Below are 26,934 nucleotides of genomic sequence, written 5' to 3'. Positions count from 1 at the left end.
TTCATAAAACATCCACAAAACTAAATAATCTGAAACACATCTGTGAATGTGGACTCTCACCTGGATACAGCTTTGTATACCTCAGTACAAATGAGTTCCAAATAATTAATACTTAATATGACTATATGCTCAAAAGTGGCAGTTGGCACTAGTATATACTGCAAACACGGTGAAGTTTCGTTGCTGCTAAAAGTCAGATGAAGTGTTTCAAAACTAGCAAACACACGGGTATTCGAACGCTGAGAGGGTCAAACCTTTCAAAGCTCCTATAACACAAAGCACTCTAGGGTTACACTGGATTTCCGATTACTCTAGTTAAAAGTCTTTTATATATTAAATTATTAGCCCTTATCTTGTAAACCACAGCAGTAAGTATTTGTGCCCTGTTTATAAAGACATAGCTCAGATATCAATGGCTTTGAGAGGTAGCAAATTCTCTAGTGGTTTTAGTATGCTCTCGTGAAAATACTTGGTGCCAGAACCTATTACCTCTCCTATTTTCTTGAGTAAAATTAAATTAGCACCTGGCTATGATGTCGTAGGAAAAGAAGCTGTCTGGCATGACCTCGATGAATACTTTTAGCACGAGCTTCATTTTTCGATGACAATTTCCAATGCTCTGAAAACGCGAGCTGCAGGATTTCACCAGCGCTGCAGTGGGAAGTCGCAGAGGCTGGGCCAGCTTTTAACAGCTAAGGGCATAGAAAGCCAGCGCTGGTTTGCTGCCCTCAGTGCACACCATGCCCCACCATGGTGCTGGCTGTCCCTAAGCCTGTCCCCAGCAGGAGCAGAAGGCCGCCTTCCTCTCCCAGGTGCCTCAGGTGATGGATGGGGACCACAGAGCAGTCTGGAGAGCACCACCCTGGGACCCCGGGCACAGCCATGTTGGCCAAACCCACTGTCCCCAATTCTGCCATCCCCAGCATGTGCCAGGGAGGCACACGTGCGCACACCCACACCTTGTTGTCGTTGGCACATGGGGCACAGCTTTCCTCATTTTGGCACAAGAGCTTCCCGCAGCTGAGCGGGCAGAAGACCCCAGCTCGGCTGGGGGGTGGCTGGGGGGCCAGAGAGCAGGGCCGACCGCTCCCGCTCCTCCCCAGCCCTATTGTCTGTGATTTACCCCCGGTATTAATGAGCTACTTGGGATGCATATTTTTCGTGATTGCAAAACAATGGCAGAAGCGGGGGTAGGAAAGCTTGTCGTGGAAAGAAATTAAGTTCATATTGATCCCGTAACTTGTGAAAAATACTTTATTGTTCTTGTTCAGATGGGTACTTTATACTATTAGGAGGAGACTGATTTAGAAACTTACTCCTAGATAACGGACCATTTGGTGATAAGCAGTCTGCACGGTAGCATACAACCAGCTGTGGATAAAGCAAAGCCTTGCCTGGAGAAGCATCGCAGGCTCTGTGTACAACAATTCGCTTACAGGTGTTGGTGTGTGGCTGTGTGTACATGTGAGATCGGATAGTCCCACCAAGAGTAAGACATCAACAAAACCAAGCTTTTTTTTTTTTTGCCTTTTTTTTTTTTTTTTAACCAATATAATCCATACAATACAATACAAGAGGAATTGACAATACAGTACAATTTTAAAAACTCTTAATACTTGGACAAGAAAATCCTTCTTTTATATTATCTTCAACTGTCCTTGCTTCTTATCTCCTTCCTTTTCACTCTTTTATTGCCTTTCAAAATAGATTATTTCCCTGGAAGATCGAATTTACAATCTTCTGCTGATTGAAATGTTTAAGTAGTGATTGATGAAATAAAAATGAGGCAGTTTGTGCAGCTGTGAGTGTGCAGGCATCTTTCCACAGGATCTTTTCTATCCCTCGCCATCTCACCTGCAGGATATGCTTCCATTTTTCACCCCCAGCTCTGTGTTTCTACCTCCCCCTCCCCGCTCCCGCCCCAACCTCTCCCCCCCCTTTGTGACTCCTTAAATTCAGGTGAGAAGGTGTGATTCAGAGGTTTAGAATAAAGTGCGCCATCTACTTTAGGAAAAAAAAAAAAGTAATAAAAAGAGGGGAATCCGAGTCATAGCTCCTTTCATCTTTTATGAGGAAGACGGCAGAGTCCAAAAGGATCACCCTGCATGACTGAAATTTCCAAAATCCCCTGCGGTTTGATATTGCTGTACACTAGGTAACAGGCTAGCTTTAGATCAACTAAAGGTTGTGAGTGGGTTAAATGGAGCGCCTACTGTACAGGAGTGCGTGTGCATGGGAGTCTGAGCGCCGCGTTTATTGGTTTCAAACAGAAAGAGGATCGCACTCGTTTACATGAGGCAAGGTGGCAGCATCAGTACATGTGTGACAAAGCATCGTGATGACATGGGCAAACCTTCAGGAAGCGAGGGTGGTTAGAGGACACCTCTTGGAGGACCGACAACTACGCCACGGCGGTGGGATTCATCGGGGTCACCGGGACTGCGTACAGAGAGAGGGGAGGGAGGGGTAGGGGGAGAGAGCAGAGAGAGGAGGAGGTACAAATACTCGGTGGTGGTGACCTGGAGCAGGAGCCTAGAGGGGCAGATTGTACAGGAGACTTGTCTTGCCAGAGAGAGTCCTCCTGGTCGGATCCCTTCATAGCCTGGTCTGGGCTTCGGGGATGTATATCTCAATGCTTTCGGCGCTCTCGGTGGCTGAGTTCTGCCGGACGGACGCCGCGCGCTTGGCAGCCATCAGCCGCTTCCGGGCCTCCTGACGCTGCGAGCTCTCCAGAGAGCGTTCCCGGATGAGCGGCACCTGACCTTTCGATGGCTTCTTTGGCACTGGAGGAGGGACCCTTCTCTCCTGATCAAAGCAGAAGGTTAATGGCATTATACAGCTTCTCAGGGAAAGGCGGGAAAAACTAGGACGCGTCAGTAGTTAGAACACACATTTTACCTACGGTCTGTTAGCTCCTATCTGCCCTTTAGTCTTCAGTGAACTGGCTAGAAACTGAGCTAGAGAGGAGAGCGTCTCAGGCGCGGCCTTGTACCACCGGCACCGCTTCACGCGGCTGAGGAATAAATCCTGCTCTCTGCAGCGCGACCCCGGGGGGCCCCGGCTCCTGCAGCTCTGTTAACAAGCCCGGCTGACCGCAGCCGGCACCGCCGGGATGGGGCCGAGATGTGCACATCACCTCACCCCCCAAAAATGGCACCGAGGCAGCGTGAGGTGGTCCCGCGGCAGCACTGGGACGTGGTGGGCTCGGCATCCCACCTGCGGCTGTCAGCTAGCTGCCTGCGTGTGGTTGGTGCTTCAGGGTGATAACCATCAAAAAAAATAACAACAAAACCAGATATTCACGTACATATTTCATAGAAACTTAGTAGCCTGCTCCCAAGTCCCCTGCTTCAGGTCTGCCTGTGCAAGCTGATATAAACCCTGGCCTCCTGCTAAATAGGCATGCCACACTACAGCCAGCTCTAGCTTGAAAAACTGGTAGGAAAAAATTAAACACCATGAAGAGAACATGCATTAATCATCACGGTGGTGGCTAGCTCCAGATACGCGATTGACAAGGAGGACTTTTATGTACAGCCTGGTGCGTGGGTACAAAAAAAAAAGAAAATCAGAGCGGGATCTTTCCTGAAAAAGAAAAGTGTATTCAGGTCTGAATTTCAGGCGTCCACAAAGACTTTGTCAAGTTAATTAGATTGTCTTTTAAGTTACATCCCCTTCCAACTGTGAACACGGCCTCTGAACGAAGGGATTTTATCACACTACAAAGGTCCCATTCTGCCCTTGCGTTTTCTCTCATGCTGATCACAACAGCGTCCACGGCTTGAAAGATAAAGGTGCTTAGTTACACTTATTCATACTTTGCTTTTTCTCTCCATCCAAGGATTAATCTATGCTGCTTAAAAAGGACCCAATGGCAAAGGCCAAAGGCGATTGCAAATATCATTTCCACAGAAAGTTTTTTCTTTTCTTTTTCTTTTTAAGAAATGAAATGTTCTGTTTCATTTATAATCATAGACAAATGCTCACTGAACGAGGAACACAGTCAGTGTCATTCTTTAAAATGTGTAATCTTTACCTGCCTACCATAGGTCTCTTCCTTCAGCACTACTTAACGTCCTTTAACCCATTATAGTCTTCTTTTTGTTGGAAACTCTTTGAAATGTTTTTTAGAAGCAAACAAAAAGCACAGCTTTTAAAGGAAATCTCTTGTTTCTTACTGCCACAATTAAAAACACTTGGCCTACCCGCTCGACTAGATACGCTAACGAAAGACCATACACCAGCGTTTCTGTGCATGCACATTTGGCGTTTTTAACTTCCTTTTCCGACAGATATTGGGAAAAAAATAAAAAAAAGAAGATAAGAAAATGACTTGCCTTCAGTACCTCGGGCTAGGAAAACACATTCCCATGCATCCCCCTACAAAACACTAGGTGTGCACAAATGGCGTGAGCATGGCACGACTAAGTCAGGAATGAATGAGTATTTAGTCTTGACCGGAGGAGGGAGAGTGCTACCAGCACTGCCTTTGCAAACTTCCTGCTGCAAGATTAACGGGGTTCATTATCATTATTGTTATCTGTCCAAAACAAAACACCGATTTGGTCATTGGGAGCGAGCTAACCATGAGTTCGGGGGGCCCAGACATCTGGCTGAGCCACTGTACCTCTAGGTCTTGTCCCCCTCCTTCTGGCATCCCTACCTGCTTGCTCTACTCATTGGTACCAGACCAGCCACAGAAAGTCTAACAGAGAGTCAGCCATCAAATTACATACCTACAGGAGCACAGCAGGGCATTAGACTGTTGGTTCCTCTAGGAACAGACCTGCCCTTTAAGTACCTGCTGAAACATTTGTGTATTTTGGCTCACCCCAGCGCTGTTCGTCTTGATGTGGATTGTGAGGAGAAAAATAAGGCAATGGTGCTGAATGAGAATGGGAAGTGAAATGTGGCTCACACTTGGAGATGTGTTTGTTTTTTCATGGTGACAGAAGAAGACTACATTTAAATAAAACCCCCAAAGCTCCAGATGATTTTTATGCTCTCTTGGATAAACAGCACTACCAGCCAAGTGGACCTGTTTATGAAATCATCCATTAAAAACAAACAAACAAACAAAAACCAAACCAAACAAACAAACTAAAAAAGAACAATAACAACAACAACAAAAAAGATGTGGAAATTCTTTCATGTGACATTTTGGAAGGCATATTTTTGATATTGCTCTGTTTGTAATCTGGTTACCAAAGTCAGTGATGGTTACAGTGCTTCCCTATTTTTTTCAGTAACACAACCTAGAACTCTTGCTATATGCAATAATATGAACCGTAAATGTGATTTATTTAATTTTAAGAATCAATATATAAGGCAGTTCCTTCCAACGATTGATCGTCTAATATGATTAAATGTAAAGCTTAACAAAGTACCACATTCCCATTATCCGATTCACAAAGACAGATTTGGTTTAAAAATATGCCTGAAACATATTACAGATAATATCCCAGATGATTATTATGTAAACATTGTCATTACAATGAAATTAATTTGATATGAGCTTCATTTCACATTTTTAACGTCAACGCTGTAACACAGAGGCCTATTTAATTTGTCCAGTATTTGTGCAGGGTTTTAAATGAAGCATACAAAATCTACAATGTTCTACCTTCTTGTCATGAGGATCCATCTGTTTCCAATTATTGGCCTTTAACTGATGAAGTTCATCAAATTTCATACTAATATTTTCTATGGACAACTGCAGCATATCCCAAAACCCTGCTAAATCCTGGGAGGTCGGCCGTGGATGTGCATTAGGATTCTGTACAACAGAAGAAGAAAAAAAACAACAGTTGGGCTTTAGTACCTCTTAATGTAAAGCATTTGTGCAAATGGTTATGAATCTTGCTAGGAAAGCAGTTTCAGCAGAGAGAGCCATCAAGGAGACATGAGAGAGAAACCACAGCGAGCACTGATTGGGTTTTTATTTGCAAAGGGGCTGTGACAGCATCAAGCCACTGTGCCCCCATGGGCTTGTGGACACCACCCAGTGGGTTCAAGGGTGTCATCCTGATAACACTGAAATCAATTGCCAGCCTCCTCTTCACTTTGACGAGGAAGGATTCCCCGCGATATTGATGCTTGCAGGAACACTGGGACCTGTGAAAGCGTACTGTTGCTGCATGTACACACAGTGCTGGACAGATGCACAAACACTTCTCCCACACAATCTGAATCTAAAGCCTACAAAAACCACCATTTCAGGTAAAATCACTTGTCATACTCCTCAGGCCATTTTTTTTTTTTTTTTTACAAGAATAATCTCTGCAGGATGAAAAGCTCTGAAGAAAACACATAGAAGCACAGCAATCTTTTTTTTTTTTTTTTTTCAGGCTCATTTTTGGGAAGAGTGATATGCCAGACACACTGCTGGCCCACAGCTGGTGGGCCCTGGGCCTTGAGAGAGGCAGGACAGCCACGGTACCTCTCTCTCTGCACCATACATATCAGCTGCATCATGCTGGATGTGCCATGCAGGGCTTGCAAGTGGGCGCAGTTCATCTTCACCTTCAAGCTCATGGGCCTCAAGAGGAATCCTCATTGCCCAGTGAGCCCAATGTAGTGAGGCTCCTAGCTCTGGAAATTTTGCATGCGCAGTAGGCATATGCGAAGTGTATAAATACATAAATTATTATTAGCCTCCTGAACGTTGTTTTACTTGGTTCCAGTGTCACTTTATGCTTAGGTTTTCTTCTTCACCTCAGGAACAACAAACCTGAGAATATCCTAAGTTTTGCTTAGGATACTTCTATTTGTGATTTTCACCTCAACACTGACAAATGATTTTGGCAGCATGGTTACACCGCCGAAGCAGCAACTGTAGAAAACTAAAGTATATATTTTCAGATGCATAAGGAGAGTAGAGATTATATCTGCATTCTTAGTTTTTCAGTGCTTGGGCAGGTTGCTCATTGTTGGCTTTACAGAGATGCACAACCACTTTTTTTTTTTTTCCTACTAAGAATCAGAAGGCTTGCTCAAAAAGAAATTATTTCTGTTACATTCACTCACTGCAGGCAGATTTTGGTTTGGGTATGGATTTTCAAGAGTGCATTAAATGGAGAAGACAGCCACCTCATTGTGCTGAGTACCGCAGGGTTTGCTTTCCCTGTTTTGTGATGACAGAGCATAACACTTTGTGATTTCTGTGCTTCTAGGAATTTATACCAAAACTAAGAATTAAATGTATCTATTGTGCAGGATTGTTAATTAAAAAGTAGAAAAACTTTTGGAAGTGCTGCTGTTTTACGGACAATTGTTTTAGATACATGGTATGAAATATTTATCATCAGGAATATCATTGTGATACCACCACTACTAATGGCATAAAAATAGCAAATACTACTAATAATAGCAGTAGCATATACCAGTTGCATACAGTAATAATTATTATAACATACTGGCTCTTTGCCCTTTTAGCACTTGGGAAAATTACTTTTATCTCTTTTGCTGTTGAGGCGTTGGAGTACCAGCCACCAATCTTCAAGGCCTGATTTCCTGGTATTTCTGTCTTGCTGAATAGAGGCGGCATTAGGATTACGTGAGACTTCTGGTCCACCCTGACAGACCCCAAGATGGCACCCAAAAATCTCCATGCCCGCACCAACCTGAACTCAGGGGTGAAGGGACAGATCTAGCTGCAGAACTTCAGTGATATCTCACCCAAAGCTTTTTGCCTTTCTTTGTTTTAAGGATCTTAAACTATTAGCAAAACTCATGCTGACTCCACTGAGTTTGACGGTGTCACTCCCCAATTCATACCAATTCCTTTACTGGGAGAAGTTGTAGACCCTGCTAGTCAGAAAAGGTCTACTTCAGGTGATTGTCTTCAGAGACAGTTCCTCTGGCAGTAAGAGTTACACAACAGTATTTATCATAAAAGTTACATACCAGGTTTTCTTCGCAAAGTTCTCTGAACTGGTAAAATTTCTGGGCCATAAGGAGCTGGGCACTGCCCACTGCAGTTCGGATTTTCCCTAGAACTGAGAGAAAAAAGAGGCGTAAGTCATGGTGTTCTCCTTGCTGCAGCCAACCAAAAGCCTACAAAATGAGAAGAGAAAGCTGTGCAGGAACCAGCACTAGGTTTCCTAAAGAGTGTTGTCTCTCAGACATGGGTTATTGGGAAGATGATAATGCTGAGGGCAGATCTGCACTAGGCCAAAGCAGGCTGCAAGGGCTCTCAGGTCAGCCTGCACTGGCAAAATATTAATCTGTTGGTACAGCTGCCTTTCATTCTTCAGTGAAACAACTTCCAGCTGGCACAGAGCACTTTCATGGCAGTACAGGTGTGACTGATCAAAAGCTTTTGCACCCTGCATAGAAAGCACACAAGATATTGCACCTCCGAACAACACCGGGACACAGGCTCAGGCTGTGAACACAAACACAGCTTCCTGCAGCATGGCATGCAGCTTTCCAAAACTGTCATCAAGCACGCAGTTCGGAAAACACTGCTTCTACCAGCATCTCTGCCATCTTGTGCAGCAACGTGATGCCTTGTTTTCAGGTTTAACTGAGTGTTGCTTGATGTGAGCCCTGGAAAGGGATTGAGGAATTGAGGATTGTAATACACACAGATAAATCTCATCCAGACCCTTTGAGTTTTTTTTTTTTTTTCCCCCATGAGCAGTATCAGAAGTGGCTTCCGCTGTTGAATGCGGGTACCCAGACACTCTTCAGGGAGCACTCACACCCTGGCCTCTTCTCCTCGCTGGTCCTAGCCTGTCTCTTGCACTGTCTGGAGCAGCTCTGTACAGAGGGTGGATTAGTGGTGGTCTCCTCCCTTTCCCTGCCAGCTGAAATAACTTTCTATCTCCCAATTCTTTGGTTAAAAAGATATTTAATTTTTCACTTAATTTAATTAAAAATAAAATAAAGCAAACAAAGAAACAACAAACCACTTCAGTGAAAACCATGAATGGCAACCATTGTGTCACCATTTTCACCACTTCTGCTCACAGATCCCTGCAGTACCCGCTGTCCCAGACATCAGATAAGTACAGCAGCTTTTCCATGACAATTCCACAGTGGTGATGGAGGGACAGGAAATACAGAGACCTGAAGTGGGCTGCTCGGGGTGAGTGAGTTGCTGGCAGAGCTCGAAGAGATACTAGTCCTAAACTCCCACTCTTTGCATCATCCCTTAGGCACAGTCACTTTTTGTGTAAAACCTGTCACAAAGGTGTCAGAGCTCCACTGGAAAATACTGCTGAGTATTCTGATGGAAAGGAAAGGAAAGGAAAGGAAAGGAAAGGAAAGGAAAGGAAAGGAAAGGAAAGGAAAGGAAAGGAAAGGAAAGGAAAGGAAAGGAAAGGAAAGGAAAGGAAAGGAAAGGAAAGGAAAGGAAAGGAAAGGAAAGGAAAGGAAAGGAAAGGAAAAAGAAGAAAAAAGAAAAGAAAAGAAAAGAAAAGAAAAGAAAAGAAAAGAAAAGAAAAGAAAAGAAAAGAAAAGAAAAGAAAAGAAAAGAAAAGAAAAGAAAAAGGGAAAAAAAGAAAATAGAAAAAAAAAAAAAGCCCTTCTTTTTTGGGGTCTTGCAGTCCTGTGACCAGCTGCAACACGTGTTCGCATTGTGTGACCAGAATGCGGCCGTGCAAGGCTTGGTAAGAGAAAGGCATCTCCCAGGGATTCGCTCACGAATCACACGCTAAGCAAGCTGGCACAAACACCCACCGCGAAGCGAAACCAGACGCACAGTAGTGGGAAATCTGCGCTCTGCTCCTTAAGGGCAAATGGCTTTTCCGTCAGCAGCCTTAAAGCTCACTCCTTAAGGAAAAGTGGGATGTGGAGTTCATTTATACGCTAGACATACAAAGGAAAGAGAAAAAAAAAAGTGTGTGTGTGGGGGCAGGAGAGAGTCTTTTCACATTTTTGGGGGGAGCTATAGGAAAGAGCTCTGTGAACACACACAGAGCCCAGACTTTCATTTTGTTCCCAGAACTCGGCTCAGCGCTGCCAGGAAATCGCCGTGAGCTGGAAGATCCACCAAGCAGAATATTTTCAGCATATTGCGCAGGGAGTTTTGCACACAACTCTCATTATTGTTAGCAAGGCTTGCGTGTCTAATTCTATGCGCACAGTACTGAAAATGGACCCCTTGGTGTGTCTAGTCATTTATGCAACCCAATATGCAAACCACTCAACTGAAAGGGCTCTTCAATAGTAGGAGGAGCTTCTCCGCGAGCTTTCATGTGGTTCCCATTGTTATGAAAACTCTTCCCACTGAGTATATTTGGGAACAGCTGCCTCATCTGGAGCTCGGCCACTCTGACGCTTCCCAAGACTTGGGAAGGGGAGAAAAACAGTCTCTCAGCTTCTCGGGAGGGGAAAACAGATGAGACAGGATCCTCCTGGAAACCTGCACTAACCGAGCGGCGGTCACATCCCGAGCACCAGCAGATTTAAACACACCTTGCTGGCAGTGGATGGGAGCATGCCCCTTCCTCTGGGGGAAGAAGAGCTTAATATTCAGAGATCTCAGCGGAGGGAGAAGGAAGTCCTTGTCCTTGGCTGCCTAGCGACTGGCTATTTGCCGAAAAACCATCATCCCAGCTGACTGTGGGATGCATGCTGATGCTGTTCCCTATTGTTGCCACTTCTGCTGTAGCCGCGGCTGTATCTAGTCAAGTGTCACTGATTCCTCGCCCCTCCAGAGCAAGCAGTCTGTTAATGTGCAACCAGTCAACAACCAACTCTGTCACGGAAGTTAGGAGAAAAAAAAAAAGGGGGGGGGGGGGGGGGGACACAAAGAATGTGAAAGACTGAAAGGAATCTCTCCAGAAGGCACAAAGCCTTATCAATAGCCACAGCTCTGTTTCCAGACGCGTGTTGCTTTTAGTGTTTTGAGGCAGAGTGCCCAGTTTTCTTACTCAGTCAAAACCTCCAGTGCCAAAGAGAAAGGCCAAGGTGTAGTAAAATAAAAAATCGAAACAGCCCGACACTTTCTTAGCAGAAAATCCTGAGAGGTTTGAAGCCATACACTGAAAAAGTAAATGGAATTGCAAAATTCCATCCAAAATGCATCATAAAAGAACCAGAGAGAGCAAGGGGAACAGCACAAATACATTTAAACATTCAAATCGATGTTTTCAGCTAATAGGATACCAACAAAATACATAAAACCAAGTAACAGCAAAGAATACCAACCCATCAAGATGCAATCATAACAGATTTAAACACCTATATAATGTTATTCATGCCTGCTTTCTTTTCCAAACAGGGTTATCCAGCAAACTCAGCACCGTCGGATCTGAATGCCTTCCAGTAATGCATGAAGCAATGTTATTAACATCCATCATATGCTTTGCTGTCACCCCGTCCCCAGGGGGAGAAGCGTGTACCGCAGTGTTTTTGTTTTCACAGTCTGATTTTTATTTATTTATTTATTATTTTTTTTGCTTTGCTTTGACCTCTCTTCCTTGTAAATCCAGATATCTCCTGTAATGACTTTTAAGAAATAGACAGTCATGTCTATTTTGGAAGAACTGCTTTTTTTACAGCTGTTTTGATCCAATTCAGCTCATCTGGAGTGCCTCCTTGCTATTATTGCTGCAGACCAGAGGCCACAGAAAGTGATTGTGGGATAGACATATGGCGGGAAATTTCCTTGTGTCCCTTAGCCCCTAGCCTGTTGCCCTTTTAAAACATAATGAAGTATAAACTTAGACTATGTGCTGTTCAAGCAGTACGTGGTTGCTTCTCTTAGTTCTAAAAATTGCATGGGACCTACTGTGGGATGGTATTGTTATAAGTATCCGCCCTAAGTTTTCATGGGAAAAGAAATGAAAAGGATTTAAAACGCAAGCAAAGAACTGGTGATATCGGCACCTGCCCCACCTTGGAAGGAGACTGTGTATGTCACAAGGAAAACAAAAATGCGGAAAACAGCTAAAACAAAGCAAACCGAAGTGATGTGAAAAGTCATCATATAGGAGCCAGGGGAGTTTTGGAGGAATGACCACCTTTCTGGGTCTTAAAGCACCAACCAATCTCTTTGCATTTCAACTTTGCCACCATGCCCTGGGGGCCTAAGGAGCAAGGAAGGAGGCAGGCAGGGCTGTGGCTGGCAGGTGCTCCTGGTGGGACAACACCTGGCTGGCCGCAGGGCGAGGACCAAGTGTCAGGAGCAGTGGCAGGGGTGGCAGGCACCCGGGCTGACATTTGCCTTGCAGATGTTAGCTGCGCACTGTGCATATGAAGCAACCCTGCCATAGAGCTGTCACAATCCATTTCCCAGCCAGGATGGACCAGCGTTTTAGCCTATTCATCCCGACAGAGCTACATTTAAATAACGCCAAGCATGACAAAAGCCAGGAAATTCAGAGTTAAGGCTACTGCTCAGGTTTTAAGCCCAGCTATTAAGGAGAAAACAGCCAAATGGAGCAAACTTTGGAGCAGGCAGTCCTTGCTTTGAGTCATATTTACTTATGGGAGTGATCTCATTGAAATTAATAGGGCTGTCTGCATGAGTAAATGCTATTCACTGGGAGTAAAGCAGTTTCCATGTGCTCTCCGACTTACTTGGCTTCTATTAGCACACTTCACGTTTTTTCCCTAGCTATGTCGTTTCACTGCTTGTGGATTTCTTTTTTCTCTGCCAGCCTTTGGACGCCGGCAGGGCTGCCGGCCCGGAGCTGGCTTTCCTTGGAGAAACGCCGGTGTGTGGAGAAGTCCCTTCCAGGGAGAAGTGAACATGGGAGCAGGAGGAGGAGGGCGAATAGGGTGTGTGACCAAAGGTGGGCAGCCGGGGGCTGTCGGTCAGGCTTGTGGCTGTCCCTGCATGAGGCTGCTGTGATCAGGATGTCCTGCTACCACCCTGGGGATGCAGTCAAAACAAAACAAAGCAGCAGAAAGCACCCAAACCGTATCATTTGCTAGAATTGGCCGAATTTAGACTCCAGTCTGAAGGTTTTCACAGATTTGGAGCCAAGCTCTGCTTGCAGGCTAGTCCAGGGGAGTACAACCTACACACAAGGCAGTGAGCGACATGTCTTGTCAGAGCCTTGGTTTTCCATTTCAGGTGTTTCTTCACCAGCCTGCCTCTCCTTGCCACTAAACCCACACCATGGCAGACTTGTGGTGAATCAGGCCCGCTGTTTGCTTTCGATGGTTATCTCAGCACAGGAGTTACATTACAGCACTGCACGGAAGGGAAGCGTGCCTGCCAGTGCTCACAGCTAGCCTGCCGGCTCTGTCGGAGACCTGAATGCCCCACACAAATCCCAAACAACAGAAGGAATCCAGCAAAAGCCAGGCCAAGCTGTGGGGTTATGCCGCTGTGAAATAAAGAGGTCAGCTGCTGCCTGCTAGCAGCGCTGCGAGGCGAGCCAGACCTGTTGCTGCTAATGCTGCATCTGTATGCATTAATTGCTGGGGAGGCTGAAGCAAAAAGTCGTCAACGCCAGCAGCCAGGCTCTGACTGAACAGCATTTCGCTGGGCAGAGGTGGGCAGAGAGAGCGGAGGGGAAGGAGAACAAAACAAAACAAACCAAAAGGCAAATGCTTGATTTCACTTGAGGCCTGATCCAATGCTTCAATCAATTCTTATAGTGTGTTTAGCCTCACATCTGTAATTAACTAATTAATTTATTTTTTTTAATGAGAGCACTGGAGTTTGCAGACAACACCCCTATACCAATAAAACACACAGAAGCCTTATCAGGTACCCTAGCCTGAAGTGTGAGTGCTCTTCACCTGCCTGTTACACACGCTACAATTTTATCAGAAAATGATTTCAGATAAGACCAGAATATACCAGACAATAAATAATTTAGGGTGCGGGGGGAGCCGTATTTCTCCCTATACTGGCATTTCAGCGGGCAGCCACCGCCCCGCAGCTTGTTTTTATACACAGCACCAGACTCCATTCCTGGCTCGAAGCGTTCGGGCCCATCTGGCAGATTCGTTCCCAGCTAGATAATACCCCACGTCTCCCCGTAACACACCAGCTACTGTCAAGCAGCAGCGAGCCGGCTCCCCCGGACAGCTGTTTCGCACAAGGGCCGCATTGTCTGCAGGCAGCGCGGATCGCTTTACGGGGAGCGCCGGGGGAGAGAGCCCTCCGTCAGCTGCCGCGGCATCCAGAAAGCCTCGCTCGTCGCACGCTGACATTATTTGGTTATCTGGCCAAACATGCGCTGTGGATGGCGGGTCGAAACAAAGGATGCGCTCCCTGCCCTGGTTGTGTTTCATCAGCTACACCGAACCGCACGCACCTCTTCTCTCCCCCTCTTCAAAGTTTGTAGATGTATAAAAAAGGCATAATTTGGGGCCGGGTTTGTAACAACCAAGCTTTTGTTTCTGGCGCTGCCGAGCGGGCCGCGTGGCCCCACCATATGCTTCTCCTTGGCACCAGGTAGAGTGGGACGTGCCGAGCCCTGTGGGAGGCAGCTGCCCTGTGCCGGAGTGGCCAGCAGCATCACGCCAGGATTGGTGCCTCAGCAGGGGCTGAGCAACGTAGGCGACCCTTTTCCTCCTCCTGCTTCCAGGAGAAGTGCTGGGCAGAAAACTCCAGAGGGGGAACAGCCTGCAGGACACGTATCGTGTGTGCTATGAGGGGCATTGGTAAGAGCCAGCCCGGCTATGCCTTTATCTCCCTCACAACAGACTTCTCTCACTGACGGTTAAAAGAGCTTTCAAACGATCTTATAGCAAAGGGAGAAACTTCTGCACACAGACATACACTTTCTGCATGTATCAGCCCTGTAAAATCCATGTCCTTTGCCTAAAGTGAATAGCTCCTTCAGTGGACACGTAAAATATGTAGGCCTTTCCACTATTGCTGGTCATTGTGGCAAAGAGAAAGCCAGTGGGTTTTGTGGCTTGGACTTCCAAATGTTTTGTAATTTCCTATTTTATTATGTACTCACGCATCAGTTTCAATCTAAATTCTCTTAGTTCATGGCTTTATTTCTCACATAGTAACAAAAGAAAACCTTTGCATTCTGGTACATGTTCAATGAGATTTTTGAATGTATTTATAATGTAAATTAAAAATGAGATTAAAATACTCTAAAACTTGGGGAATCTGGTTGTACTTTGAAGGTTAATCCTTCTGTATTTTCCCCCAGAGGAAATAGCTAACCTATTATATAATAGAAAATTTGTAGAAATAGAAAAACTGAATGTACATGTTAATGTAAATGCTAAGGTTATCTCATACTTTCCATTAGAAGTCAATTTCCAGTGGCTTACAGTAATGTCTAACTATTTAAATCAAACTTCTCTATGGTTATTTCCTACACTAGGTCAAATGGAAAGTTTCAGCAGAAATGGATTATCCATTACTAATTATTTAAAACCTACATTTTTTTGTCAGTGTTGATCCTTTTCCTTTCATAAATCAAAACCTTCACACCTCAAAAGAATTACAGATGAATTTGAATTTTGGTAGAAGGAATCCTGGAGCTGAAGTTGTAGGAGCTCCAGTTGTAGGAGTTTTAGGAGTTTGGTAGGACTTTATTTTGGGGTTGTAAAAGTGGTATTTGCTATATCCAAGAAAATACATTTAGGTGTCCCAGAATTATAAAATAATGAAATTTTGATATTCAGGTGCTCATTAGTGATTTCTAGAAGCTCCCTCTGAGAATTTGAGAAAACGTCATTCACAAGGAACATGCTCCGCAGCCCACAGATTTACCCATGTCCAAAAATTGATGGCTAGCAATAATACTGCTCTTTGTAATGGAAATAAATGGAAAAAAAGATCTGTTTTACTGGAGGAAAAAATGCTGGACAGGGAGCCACTTGTTCACCTCTTCTTCCCTAATTAGTGTGAATATATAAGGCATAAACTACCCAAGTCTACTTACTAGTGAAGGTTTACTAGACAGGAAAGTGTCATTCCCACTACTTTATGGGTGGGGTAATATGTCTTGTAGTGGTGACAACTAAGAGTTAGGTTGCATGAGTGTGTGCATTTATCACAGAATATGGAGAGCTTTTTTTTACCAGGAGGGTCAAACGAGTGAAAACTGCAAGAGACATGAGGGGAGACAACAACTTAGAAGCAAAACTTGTAATTTGTTTCAGCTGGGAGATGCATATGAAGGCTCTGATGCAAATTACCTTCTAAAAAGGCAGTGAAAATATGAATTTAATGAAAAGGAACCAGAATCTGTTAAATTATACTCTAAGGTTGTGAGAAGTGATTTCAAATGGAAGAGTTATGAAACATCAATACTGCAAGATCCCTATTCAGGATCTCCTAATTATCCATTAAAGTATGCAATCCTAAAAGCTACTATCTCTTGAGTTTCAGAAGTGCTGAGCATTTGCATTCCCTGTCAACTTTAATACACATTATTGTATACATGCATACAGTCCTTTAGAGAATCACGACCATAGTTTCATTAGCTAAGTAAGACAGGGAATGATACAGAATTCACAGGAGTCAGATTGGCCTATATTAAATACTTTTTTTCTAGTTGCAATATTATTGTAGTCAGTTACTTACTGTCCTCAGGTAAGTTGTTTTCCCGTTCTTCTCTCTCCATCTGTTGGCACCAGCCTTCCATACGATCTCTCTCTGCCTGAAGTAGCTTCAGAAACCAGTGGCCATCTCGTGGGCACACTGACCTTTGAACAGCCTCCAGAGGATCTTCAGTGATAGAGTCAATCCAGGGGTCAGGAGGAGGTAAAATGGATGGATCAAAATCTGTGTCAAAGTCATCATCCACTGCACATGCATGGTAATGGTTTCCTGACCCTTGTATGCTAACGGTAGAGGTGCTTGCATCTCGGGAAAATTGTCTTGACATTTGTCCAGAACACATATTGTCCTCTTGAGGGTCGATTATTTCAAAGTTCTCATGGAAATCCAGGTCTGCTTGCACGGCTGTTGTTACACTATTAGATCGTGTAAACCTGCGAAAGCTTTGGAGGGCACAAACACAACATGTTTAGCAAGCTTTGGCTAGGTGGCATGAGATAAGTTAGGTAAGAAAGGACCTATTAAGATTCTGCCTCTCCTCCTAAGAATAGCAGTCATGGCTCTCAGTGCTACATTCTGTTTTTTCTTGAAATGATCAGCATAGACTTCTTTTCTCATTGCAAGCCAACAAACATCTCTCTCTTTTGCATGCAAGCTCACTGCTTACTGAGGCAAGCACCCCTAATTGTGTCATTTAACAAAGCCAGAGGCTAGCCCAGGAGATAGCTAAAAGTGTTGGTGGCTCAGGATTTCAGGTCACCAATTCGTGGAAGGTTAAAAGGGCCTGATTTGAAGCAGTGGCTGCTCTTTCAACTTCTAAAACTCACCCCCCTTTGAAGTTGTACACCTGAACTCACAAGTCATATTTCAAAAATCATTTACATGAGATTGACAAGAAAATAAAATCAATGAGTCCACTATCTAATAGTGTACATTACATTTATAAAGAAGGTAAGTTTTAGCCCAGCTAAGTATTTTGTATTGCTTCTTCATAACTGCTCATCGTAATTACGTACTTGCTAATTTCCTGCTTCTGCAAATACCAGTGCCAGCTCTCAGTTCTAGCACCCATTCCCAGTGTTAAGACCTTTTATTTTCCATATTCAACCCGTGGTCTCAAAACAGTCTCTTTTCCACAAAAGTTAACTTTCTCAGTTACTGTCCGTGTTACCCTCATCATAATGGCTGCTACCCTGTAGATAGCCTCCTTTCATCTTGCATTACTTCCATATGTTGGACCCTTTGAGGGCAGACAGCAAAACTCTGTGAGATTGCAGGAAAGCCAGGAAGGGTGAAGGCATAAGCATGGGAGGTTTGGAGGTTTGTGTTTGAGTGTTTTTTTTTTTTTCTTTAAGTAAGCAGCACCCCAAATTCTGCAGTCCAAGGAATCTGAGGTGGCGAGGCAGATAGAGAAGGAGCAGAGGGATGTATGAGGAGTAAAAGACACATAATGCAGTGTAGGGGGTGGCAAGTGAGAGCAAGTATGACAGGCAGTAAATTGTGAAGGGATTGAGTGGAAAAGATGCAGGCAAATAATTATAGTCAGTGTAGCTCTAGAAACTGATATGCTGAGGAACACAGGAAAAATTCAAGTGAGGCAGGTATCTGTCTTGCCCCATGATGGAAGGAGATAAAGAAGGTAAAACCATAAAAGTAATTAACATAGATGTTACTTAAATCAATGATATTTAGAATTAACATAGTTTTGAATTGAATGGGGACAGATTCCCAACCCTTCTTACTAATCCAGGATGCCACCACACTCAGGCAGCTGATAATGCAGTCTGAATTTATTCACAATCTCACATTTACTCTTGAAACTAGTTTTAGGACCCATTTCTCTGTGATATTTTGGCTGTTTTGCCCTCACCAGTGCTATTTTTAGCTTGAGTTTGAGCAGCAGTGAAAATCTTGGTGACAGCAGAGCTGGATGCTGAGAACCATTTAAACTTCCCTTCATTTATATTCCGTCTTCCACTGAAGAGTAACAGCTGATTAGACAAGTATGACTGACAGCATTTGGGCAAGTGTCTTTAGTCTGCAGCTGGGGAGGGAGCAGATGGAAGGATGCTGAAGGAGAATTTCAGGTGCTATATACCTGATTCATCCAGATACATAAGGAACAGTGCAGCAGACTTCAGGGAGCACTGTATCAAGTTCTGCTGGTAGAAGATATTAATGGTGGCTGATGTAGGGCAAAGCAAAACAGGAGTCAGGAAGGGTTCTTCAGTTAAAAAAAAAAAAGGACCAATTCCTCTGCAGAAGAAAGCTCCAAGTATCTTCTCAGCCAAATTGGTTGCTGGAAAACCTTAACAAATAGATTGTGTTTTTTTATAATGGTCTAGAATACAAAAATAAAATAAAATAAAATAAAATAAAATAAAATAAAATAAAATAAAATAAAATAAAATAAAATAAAATAAAATAAAATAAAATAAAATAAAATAAAATAAAATAAAATAAAATAAAATAAAAAATGCAGCAGCTGCTGCTTGCAGTTCTTTAGAAACATGTGGTTGTTAAGTGACACAGAAGCCATGGCTGTGTTGCTGCAGTTTTGCATGATATGCACCAGCAAACCGAAAAATATTGAGTGAGCAGAACTCTGCAGCTTGGCAGTATTTATCCTTTGACAAACAGAGCGAAGCATTTTGCTATGGACTGATACAGCAGGAAAAGTTCAAAAGGGAGGACAAGGATAATTGGCGATAAGGTATGGCTCCCACAGGAGGAAAGACACTTCTTAGTTTACAAAAGAGATGGCTGAGGAAGGCTATGAGAGTGCAATGAAATCCTGACTAGGTGGCATTTCACCATTTTTGAGGGCAGGAACTGCAGGGAGGAAGGTAGCTGTTTGTAAGGCTTAGAGGCCTGAAGATTTACATCTAGCAAAAATAAAGTACTTCTTCACACAGTGTGTAATTGTAATTAAGTACTGCTTATACACACCCTTCACACTTTTCCTTTGCACACTTTCCTTTAAATTTTTCATGAGTATCTGCTACCGGTCCTTGGCAGAGAAAGCTGTTAGACTGGTATTAATGGTTAGAAAGACTTGAGGTTTAGGCTGACTTTACAGTGAAAAGGTTTTGGTCCGGTCTGTGTCAGTTTTTTTTTTTTTTTTAAATACTGCTTGAATTTGGCTACCAACCTGACAAATCCCTTATCCCCATCACTGAAGTGCATGCTTGCACACTCACATACACACTAATGTGTGCCCATACCGGCACCTTGCTCACACAGGACCTCTTTTCAGTCATTTAGTCTGGGTTTGCTAAGAGCCAAGGTATTAGTACAGTGTCCTCTTCCACACCTTCCAGAGTGAGAAAAGCAGGAGAAAAGCAACTCCCACAGAGGGAGGCTGGATCCTTCTCCATGACCCTACTTCCACACTCACTCCTGCTCTTGCTTTCTGCAGTGCCAAAGATTGTGATTTGCTTCTGTTTTAGATGACCATTTATAGTTTCAGAGAACACCCTGGCTTTTCAGCCTATACCAAATCCCAAATGTGAAAACATCGAGGTCTACTTGCCAAGAGGATGTACTGCTGGAGGCACTACATTTCAAAGCTTTCAGGAGCATACTCTTACCGTACTGTTACTGGGTTCATTATGAGCTAGTACCACCAAAACCAGACTCTGCTCAACAAATAAAACAGAATGACCTACTTTCTTTTGCCTTTGTTTTATCTATATTATAGTATGCTACAGGCTTGTTTGACAGATTCTTGGCAGTGGATTGTGTAACCTATCTGTCTTCAAAAGAAAAACAACTTGGCAATAGAATATAGCATCAGTTCAAAATTAAAAAAATACTCCCAAGGAAATGTATGCTGAATGACATGGAAATACAGGAAGGCATCCACTATCTGCCTACCTCCAGCACATCTACATAAGCCACCTAATAGATGGTAATCTTAGCCTCTGACATAGTTTCCTTGCTCACTTCCAGGATGTTTTGCTCTTGCGACATACCGTTTGTGTCCCACATGTGTCCTTTTTGTTTTGCTCTCACTTAAAGCTCCTTACCACAGGAGAGCTGTTGAAGCTAATACTTAAGTTTTCACTGTCTCTACACATACAAAGCATCCACAGGTCTACCTAAAAAAATAAGAGTTCAGAAATTGCTGGTAATTGTTAAAAACAGAGGCTTCCTTCTTTCTCTGCTTTCAGGCTTGGTCCTTTTGTATTCAGTTGTGCCCTGCAGGCACAAGGTGTAATAATTACAGCTTCAGAGAACTACAGCAGATACCTGGCCTAAGGTGCAGAAAGCCATGAAACCTCAGACTGGATAAACCAGTATGGAGAGCAACACTAGATCTGTTTTGAACAGCAACAACGGGGTCACTTGTTAGCATTTGACTCTCTGCTCCTAAATGTTCTTTTGCTTTCTTTTGAAAAACATGTTTACATTTCAACTTGGAGAACTTACTTCTTTCCTAAACAAACAAACAAAAACCAAAACACAAAACCCAGAAAAGATGTCGGTTCTAAACCAACTGACCCATGGCAAGTGTCAGTGGCTCATACATTAGATTAAACCTGCCTCACTCTACCTATTGGCTATATTCTTTCTTGTTGTGGGTTTGTCTGCTAAGCTGGAAGACACCCTCAGCAGAACAAAACAAAACATCCTGATGGCAGGATCTTTGGCCATACATCTCCAAGCTACAGTGTCATGTTCTTTGCCCTACACCTCCCCCTCTCCCACTAACATAGGCTTTTTTCATTGCTGAGAGTCTTAATGGCGAAACTATAATCCTTTATTATTGTTTCATGTTACCAAAATCCTATAGAATTTCTCAGTTGAACGGCTCCCACTGTGGAGAATGCATGCAGCCATAAAATGCTGCAGATCAAAAATCAAGGAAAGATCAGTCCCAGTTTAGTTTAGCTAAAATACAGATTTGAAGGTCATGTCCTAAAAACTAGAGTTAAGAAGTTTGAATTAGAGCTTATGATGGACCCACTGTGGAGGGAAGACCCTAAAACTTGTGTATTTTTTTTTTCAGGACAATATGTCAACAAAAACAAAAACCTAAATGAAAAAAGAGAAAAATATGGCCTCATATGGTAACAAAAGCCTAAGAAGTGATTTTTTTTTTTTTCCCCAAAGATACAGAAGATTTTTTGTTTTGTTTTGTTTAATATTACCTTATCACCACTTCAAAACATTTCATTTGATATGGTGTGGTGTACCACACTTTACAGACCCATAGAAGCCAGAGAAGGTGGAGGAGGAACGTGCACCCGTGGTCTTAGTCTCCTACGGCTGTCCTTAGTCCATAAACTACCATTATTTCAGCATTCATAAATTCTTGTGATGGCAAACCAAGTAAAATAACCAGCTGATAGTACAACTAGGAGCAATGAGCAAGATAATTTTCGGGGTAAAGATGTAAGGGGAGGAAATGTGGTGGCACACATAGCAAGATGCAAGAGATTTTAAGTAATTAAAGAGTTATGGGACTGAGAGCTGAAGGGATGTGCCCCTTGTTCAAAAAGGATATATGTGTGCTAATTGGCCTGGTATAATATATGGCTTCTTCTTTTCTGGTTCAGTAGAAACAGTTGACTTCCAACAATTCAATTATCTTCTGTAACTGAAGAATGGAAGGTGGTCCCTTGAGGTCAAGAAGGAGCCCCAGGTAGAGAGAAAGGACAAACTGAAGTGGAAGTGCCCTGAGTTTTGTTAGAAATACCTTTCAAAACTGCCTCTGGAAGGGATGGGTCATGTGAAGAAAGGGGTAGAACATTTTATTTGGGGTTTTGTAAGCATCATGAGGGAGATCAGGTGAGATAAGAGTAACAGCAGGAAGAGGTCACTGTTGAAATAAATGTATGCTATTTTTGTTTTTGTTTTTATTTTTATTTTTATTTTTTCCCCCAGGAGAAGGACTGGACTGTGGAACTCTGTAAATACTAGAAATGTTAGAGCTGCATTTAGAGGATGGGTACAAAAAGGAGAATTGAGAACAGACAGAATAAAGAACGAAGGATAAGACGAACAGCAGTGATGGATCAAGTTATAATATGGTCAGGTAGCGGTAGGCACATTTATCCCTTGAGCAGTGCAAGAGGAGGAGGATTCAGTCATTTGTCTTGGCAGGAAGCCCAGGTTGCAGAGAGTGAAGGGCTAATGAAAGGTCTGAGCTGAGGTGGAAGATGGAAGAGATATACTGTGCTCCAAAGATGCTCTGGTTTTGAGCCACTTGGATCAAGAAATGGAGGCAAAATCTTTTGCTCGCTTGGTCCAAGCACAGAAGCAGGAAAAATTAAAAGGACATGAGGAGGTAAGACTCCTTAGGGCAAGAAGGACCGTCACATTAGGTGAGGGAAAGGGGGAGGAAAGAACAGGAAGCTAAGAAGAGGAGTGAAACAAATTTTGTATGGTAGGCTTTTGGTGCATTAAGCAAAGAGATTTCCTGCTTTAGAACAGTGCACTTAATAGCTTTGACTGGCACAAAAACATGATCAATTTACTGTATTTATATCGTTTGCTGTGTCATTCTTCTTTTTTTAGTTTAAGTCTATTTAATATTTCTGAATCTTGGAATAATTTTTTAAACACTCATTTGTCATGGATTCAATTTGGTAGAGCTTTTCGGAGGTTCTGCAGTTAGGGTTCAGGGGCAGGGAGGAAGGCACTGTATTTACAATTCCATTCCTGTAACAGATAATCAATACATTGTGCTTTGCTGTGTTAAAAAATAAAAATAAAAAAGGAGTACGAGTGCCAAACTGTGCTGATAAACCCTTTGTTTCTTAAGTACACTCATTTTGTGAGGATTAAGGGCTGTCCTTTATCTGCCTGTTCACTTCTGAAAGTCCATGATAGATTGCTGCTTGTTCATCTGCTCCCAACAGCAGCAACCTCAACTTTATCTGCAAGAAATGCCCCAAACACAGCTGCCATGAGGCAATGCAGAAATAATGCTTCCTCAGGGCAGACCTTCACAGGCAAATCTTACCTTTTTCTCTGCAGCAATAAAAACAGCAATAGAGAGAGGACTTTGGAAGTAAGGTATTTACAAACAGCCTTTTTTTTTTTTTTTTTGTGGTGGTGGGTGGTGGTGAGGGAGGGCTGGGCTTTTGGGATAGTTATTGCCTTTGTGCTCAGGCTGGAGGGAAATGGTCCTTCAGCATCTATTCTAATGTGCTCATTTATCTAGTGGCAGAAGAGCTGTGGGTAAATGGGGCTGAGGTCTAAGGCATAAAGAAATGTCTGCCAGAAAGAGATGTTTTAGCAGGTTAATGAGGAACTTGGTAACAGCCTGACAGGGTCATTGCAAATCACATTTCTTTTTTACTGAAATTACTTTAGCCTTTTGAAGCCACAGGAAAATATTCTGCTACTTTACAGAGATATTTCACTGAATTTAAAATAGTGTAGATAACATGTTATTTTTGAGTATTTTTAGCAGATGTACAGGGGGAACAAAAAGGCATGAAAATGTACGTCTCCTCTAACCAACGCCACAGCCGGCAAGCCAGGGGAGGACTGAGGGCCCAAATGCTGTCAGCTCAGGTTTGCTGCACCCAGGTTTTCTCAGGAGAGGCTGCAAGGTGCCCCTTCTCTTGCTGAAAAGCACTAGTGCCCAGTGGCTGCTCCTGTGCCATGCTATAGCCAGGTGTGAGCAAAACTTCTCCGGTTCTCCCACTGCTCCTGAAAAATCACCTCTGACAAACAAGAGCCAGGACATTTATAAGTCTCAGCTTCTCAGCTGGATGACCTAATGATTCAGCGGGGAAGCAGGTTTATGTTGCCATGCAGGAACTGGGACTCTTAAAAATTAATTGTAGCACAACTGTTTACTCTAGGAAAACATTATTAACTTTCACTCACCATTTCTCCTCTTCAACTTGAACTCCTATGGATTGGAACTTACTAGTTGCTTTGTTTTCAACTGATTTGGCAGATTCTTCAGCACCATCAACCTTAAAAAGCAAAACAAAAAACAACAAAGCACCGCAGCTCATTAGAATGTATTTTGGCAGAGATATCACCTGGCTACTTACAATTTCTATGCACGATCACTACTAAGTGTCTGTGCATATGGCTTGTACCATAACTACCTTCATCCACTTGGATATCTTATCTCTGGTATGCAGTGTCTGTTCATATTAGTGAATATTACTCATTCTTGTTAATCTGTAAAGCATTTCTGTTAAGACGATGTTAGGCCTGAGAAATGCAGGTGGGGTTTATCCAGTATTTTGTGGAGACTGGATGCTCAGATTTGCCAGAGCCTCTGAGCAGCTGGAACACTGCTTGCTGCGCTGCACCATTTGTTCGATTTCACCTGTTAGTTTGTACCTGCACATGTAGGTAAGTCATGTCAAAATGATGAGTTTACTTTGTTTAAATGTCAGTGTCCTGAATCAGAGCACTGTACAGGTAGGATATGAAGAAAGTAGATATCAGAGGCATTTTCTCTGCTGCTCTACTGTGCAGAAAGGAGGTCCCTAGGAGCACAAGCAGGAACTTTATATTGCCTCTGTGAGAACCAATAGTATCGCATTAAAGTTTAACCATTGATGTACCTTTGAGAAAAATCACAAACTTCTGGGTCCAGCCAGTGTAGTTCCTAATTCCAGGTGTTATATATGAGATTGCTAGTCATACCAAAACAAACAAACAAATAAAAAACAAACAAACAAACAAACAAAAACACACAAAAAAAACACAGCAAGTTTGGACCACAGTGACCTGTGAACCTACTCTGACCCCACATGTACAAGATCTCCAGATGTAGGTAGCATCTCCTCTACTGGCTTGCTATTGAGAGCAAATTCAACAGCCCTGTGCAGGAAATGTGATCAAGGAGTTTCAGAACTGTTCAGTGAAGTAAAGTACTTACTTGATGTTGAAGCTTTTTGGGACCTAATTCCACCTTAAATAACATAACTGACAGAGAGAGTTAACCGTTTTGATGGTAGGGTTTCTCTTTGTTTTACTTTGCTTGTTTGTTCAACAGATTTACAGCAAAGGCTTGTGGTGACCTAAGAGCAACTGAGAGGTGCAGAGGACACACCAGGAGGTTCACCACAAGTGCATGTTCGGTTTATTTATTACAGGAGGAGGCAAACCTCAGTCTAACGTGGCTTGCACTGCTCCACAGAGATGAGCCAAACTATAATGAAGATGTTTACCTGCTCTGAGTTCAGTCTAAGGCTGAGTGAAGCTCCCATTGCAGTCAGGAGAGGGAGGCTGACCATCCCCACGCACCTTTCATGGAGGGGTTGTGATTATGCATGTCAGCTCTAAGTTTCAGAATTTTAGCAGGAGATTTTCAAATGTTTGAACAGTGTTTGGGACTATGTTTTCCTCAAATGCCAGGAAACTGGGTCTCCCGTGACTCTTAAAAGCTGCATTCTTTACTTGCAGCAACACTACCTTCGGAAGAGACAGCTGGGAAATGGTGTCTTCGGAACCCTGGTTCACGTTACAGCTGTTCATTTGGGCTTCTGCGAATGTGGAAATTATTTCTTTCTACCTGTTACTTCATCTGCAAAGGGTCTTTGTTGCTTTGTTCAGTGAAAGAAGGGATCACAACAATAACAGAGAACCTTTGCCTTGGCTGGGCATAGGAATAAATAATAGAGTTTTCCTTTATCCTTATCCCACCTGGATCTTGCCCCTGCCTTTAACACTGAACTTTCAGAAGTCCTTCTTTCAGAATATATCCAAAACAAATGGCTGTGAAGCACAGAAAGGGTACAGTAAACTGATCCCACAGGCAATAGTTAACCATTGCCCTCCCAAGAAGAAGTTAAAAGGAGTAAAGACACCACTTCTCTAGGAGCTGCCCCTGGGATGACATAGTTCTGTTCAGCGCCTCCCATCTCATCAGGCAGATGCAGAGATTTCATGGTAAATTCTTAGGCTTTGCAAATCAGATAAGCCTGCCCAGGCACAGAGGAGGTTGTAAACACAATTTCCATCTGCAGGAAAAAAATAATGTTTTTTGGGAAGGCCGATAAGCTATGGATTGCTATTCTGTTTGTTTGGGACTCATCTCCCATCAAAACCTATGCTGATTCTCACTTGATTGTAAGTTCAAGTACTTTGTTGCAAGAACTAATCCTACAAGCAGATAGTTGGCCTTCTATGCACATTCTTTTTTATTTATTTATTTATTTTTGAGGGGGAAGTGAGGGTGGGTATGGGAAAGATTAATTAAGATAGCAGATTAAATTGGTCTAGTTTGTTTGCTTTTCTCCTTTTTGTAAATACAAGTCAACTTTGGCAGGGTTAGTTTTCTCATTTCATTCCACTAGAGGTAAAAAAAAAAAAAAAAAAAAGTGTAATTTTCTTTAACAAGGGCAAATCAGAAGGAACTTATCCTCTGCTCTTGAGTCTGAGATAGGAACAATACTGCCTCATTCAAGCGGCCACCAGTCATTACGAAATGCATGAATAAGCAGTGACAATTAATTCAGTGAGGCTGGACAAAAATATTTTTGGGGTGATAGTGTAATGTAAATCATTGT

At 43.0% G+C, this 26,934-nt stretch overlaps 1 protein-coding gene across 1 annotated transcript in view; it reads right to left on the bottom strand.

The window, feature by feature from the left end:
- Window positions 1-2,029: 2,029 nt before the first annotated feature.
- DLGAP1 (DLG associated protein 1) overlaps window positions 2,030-26,934 on the bottom strand; it is a gene marked incomplete at its 5' end in the record, with an annotated part of 138,779 nt that continues 113,874 nt past the window's right edge. The window contains 5 exons of the mRNA XM_082754037.1: window positions 2,030-2,805; window positions 5,624-5,776; window positions 7,906-7,997; window positions 16,466-16,884; window positions 24,287-24,378. Of these exons, the coding sequence (XP_082610163.1) occupies window positions 2,596-2,805; window positions 5,624-5,776; window positions 7,906-7,997; window positions 16,466-16,884; window positions 24,287-24,378 (966 nt within the window). The 3' untranslated portion in view covers window positions 2,030-2,595. The remainder of the gene's footprint in view (window positions 2,806-5,623; window positions 5,777-7,905; window positions 7,998-16,465; window positions 16,885-24,286; window positions 24,379-26,934) is intronic.

The sequence above is a fragment of the Aythya marila genome (assembly GCF_965140915.1).
Source record: "Aythya marila genome assembly, chromosome: 2".
Taxonomy (NCBI): domain Eukaryota; kingdom Metazoa; phylum Chordata; class Aves; order Anseriformes; family Anatidae; genus Aythya; species Aythya marila.
Note: the sequence above shows the minus strand (reverse complement) of the source record. Positions and strands in the feature narration are given on the sequence as shown.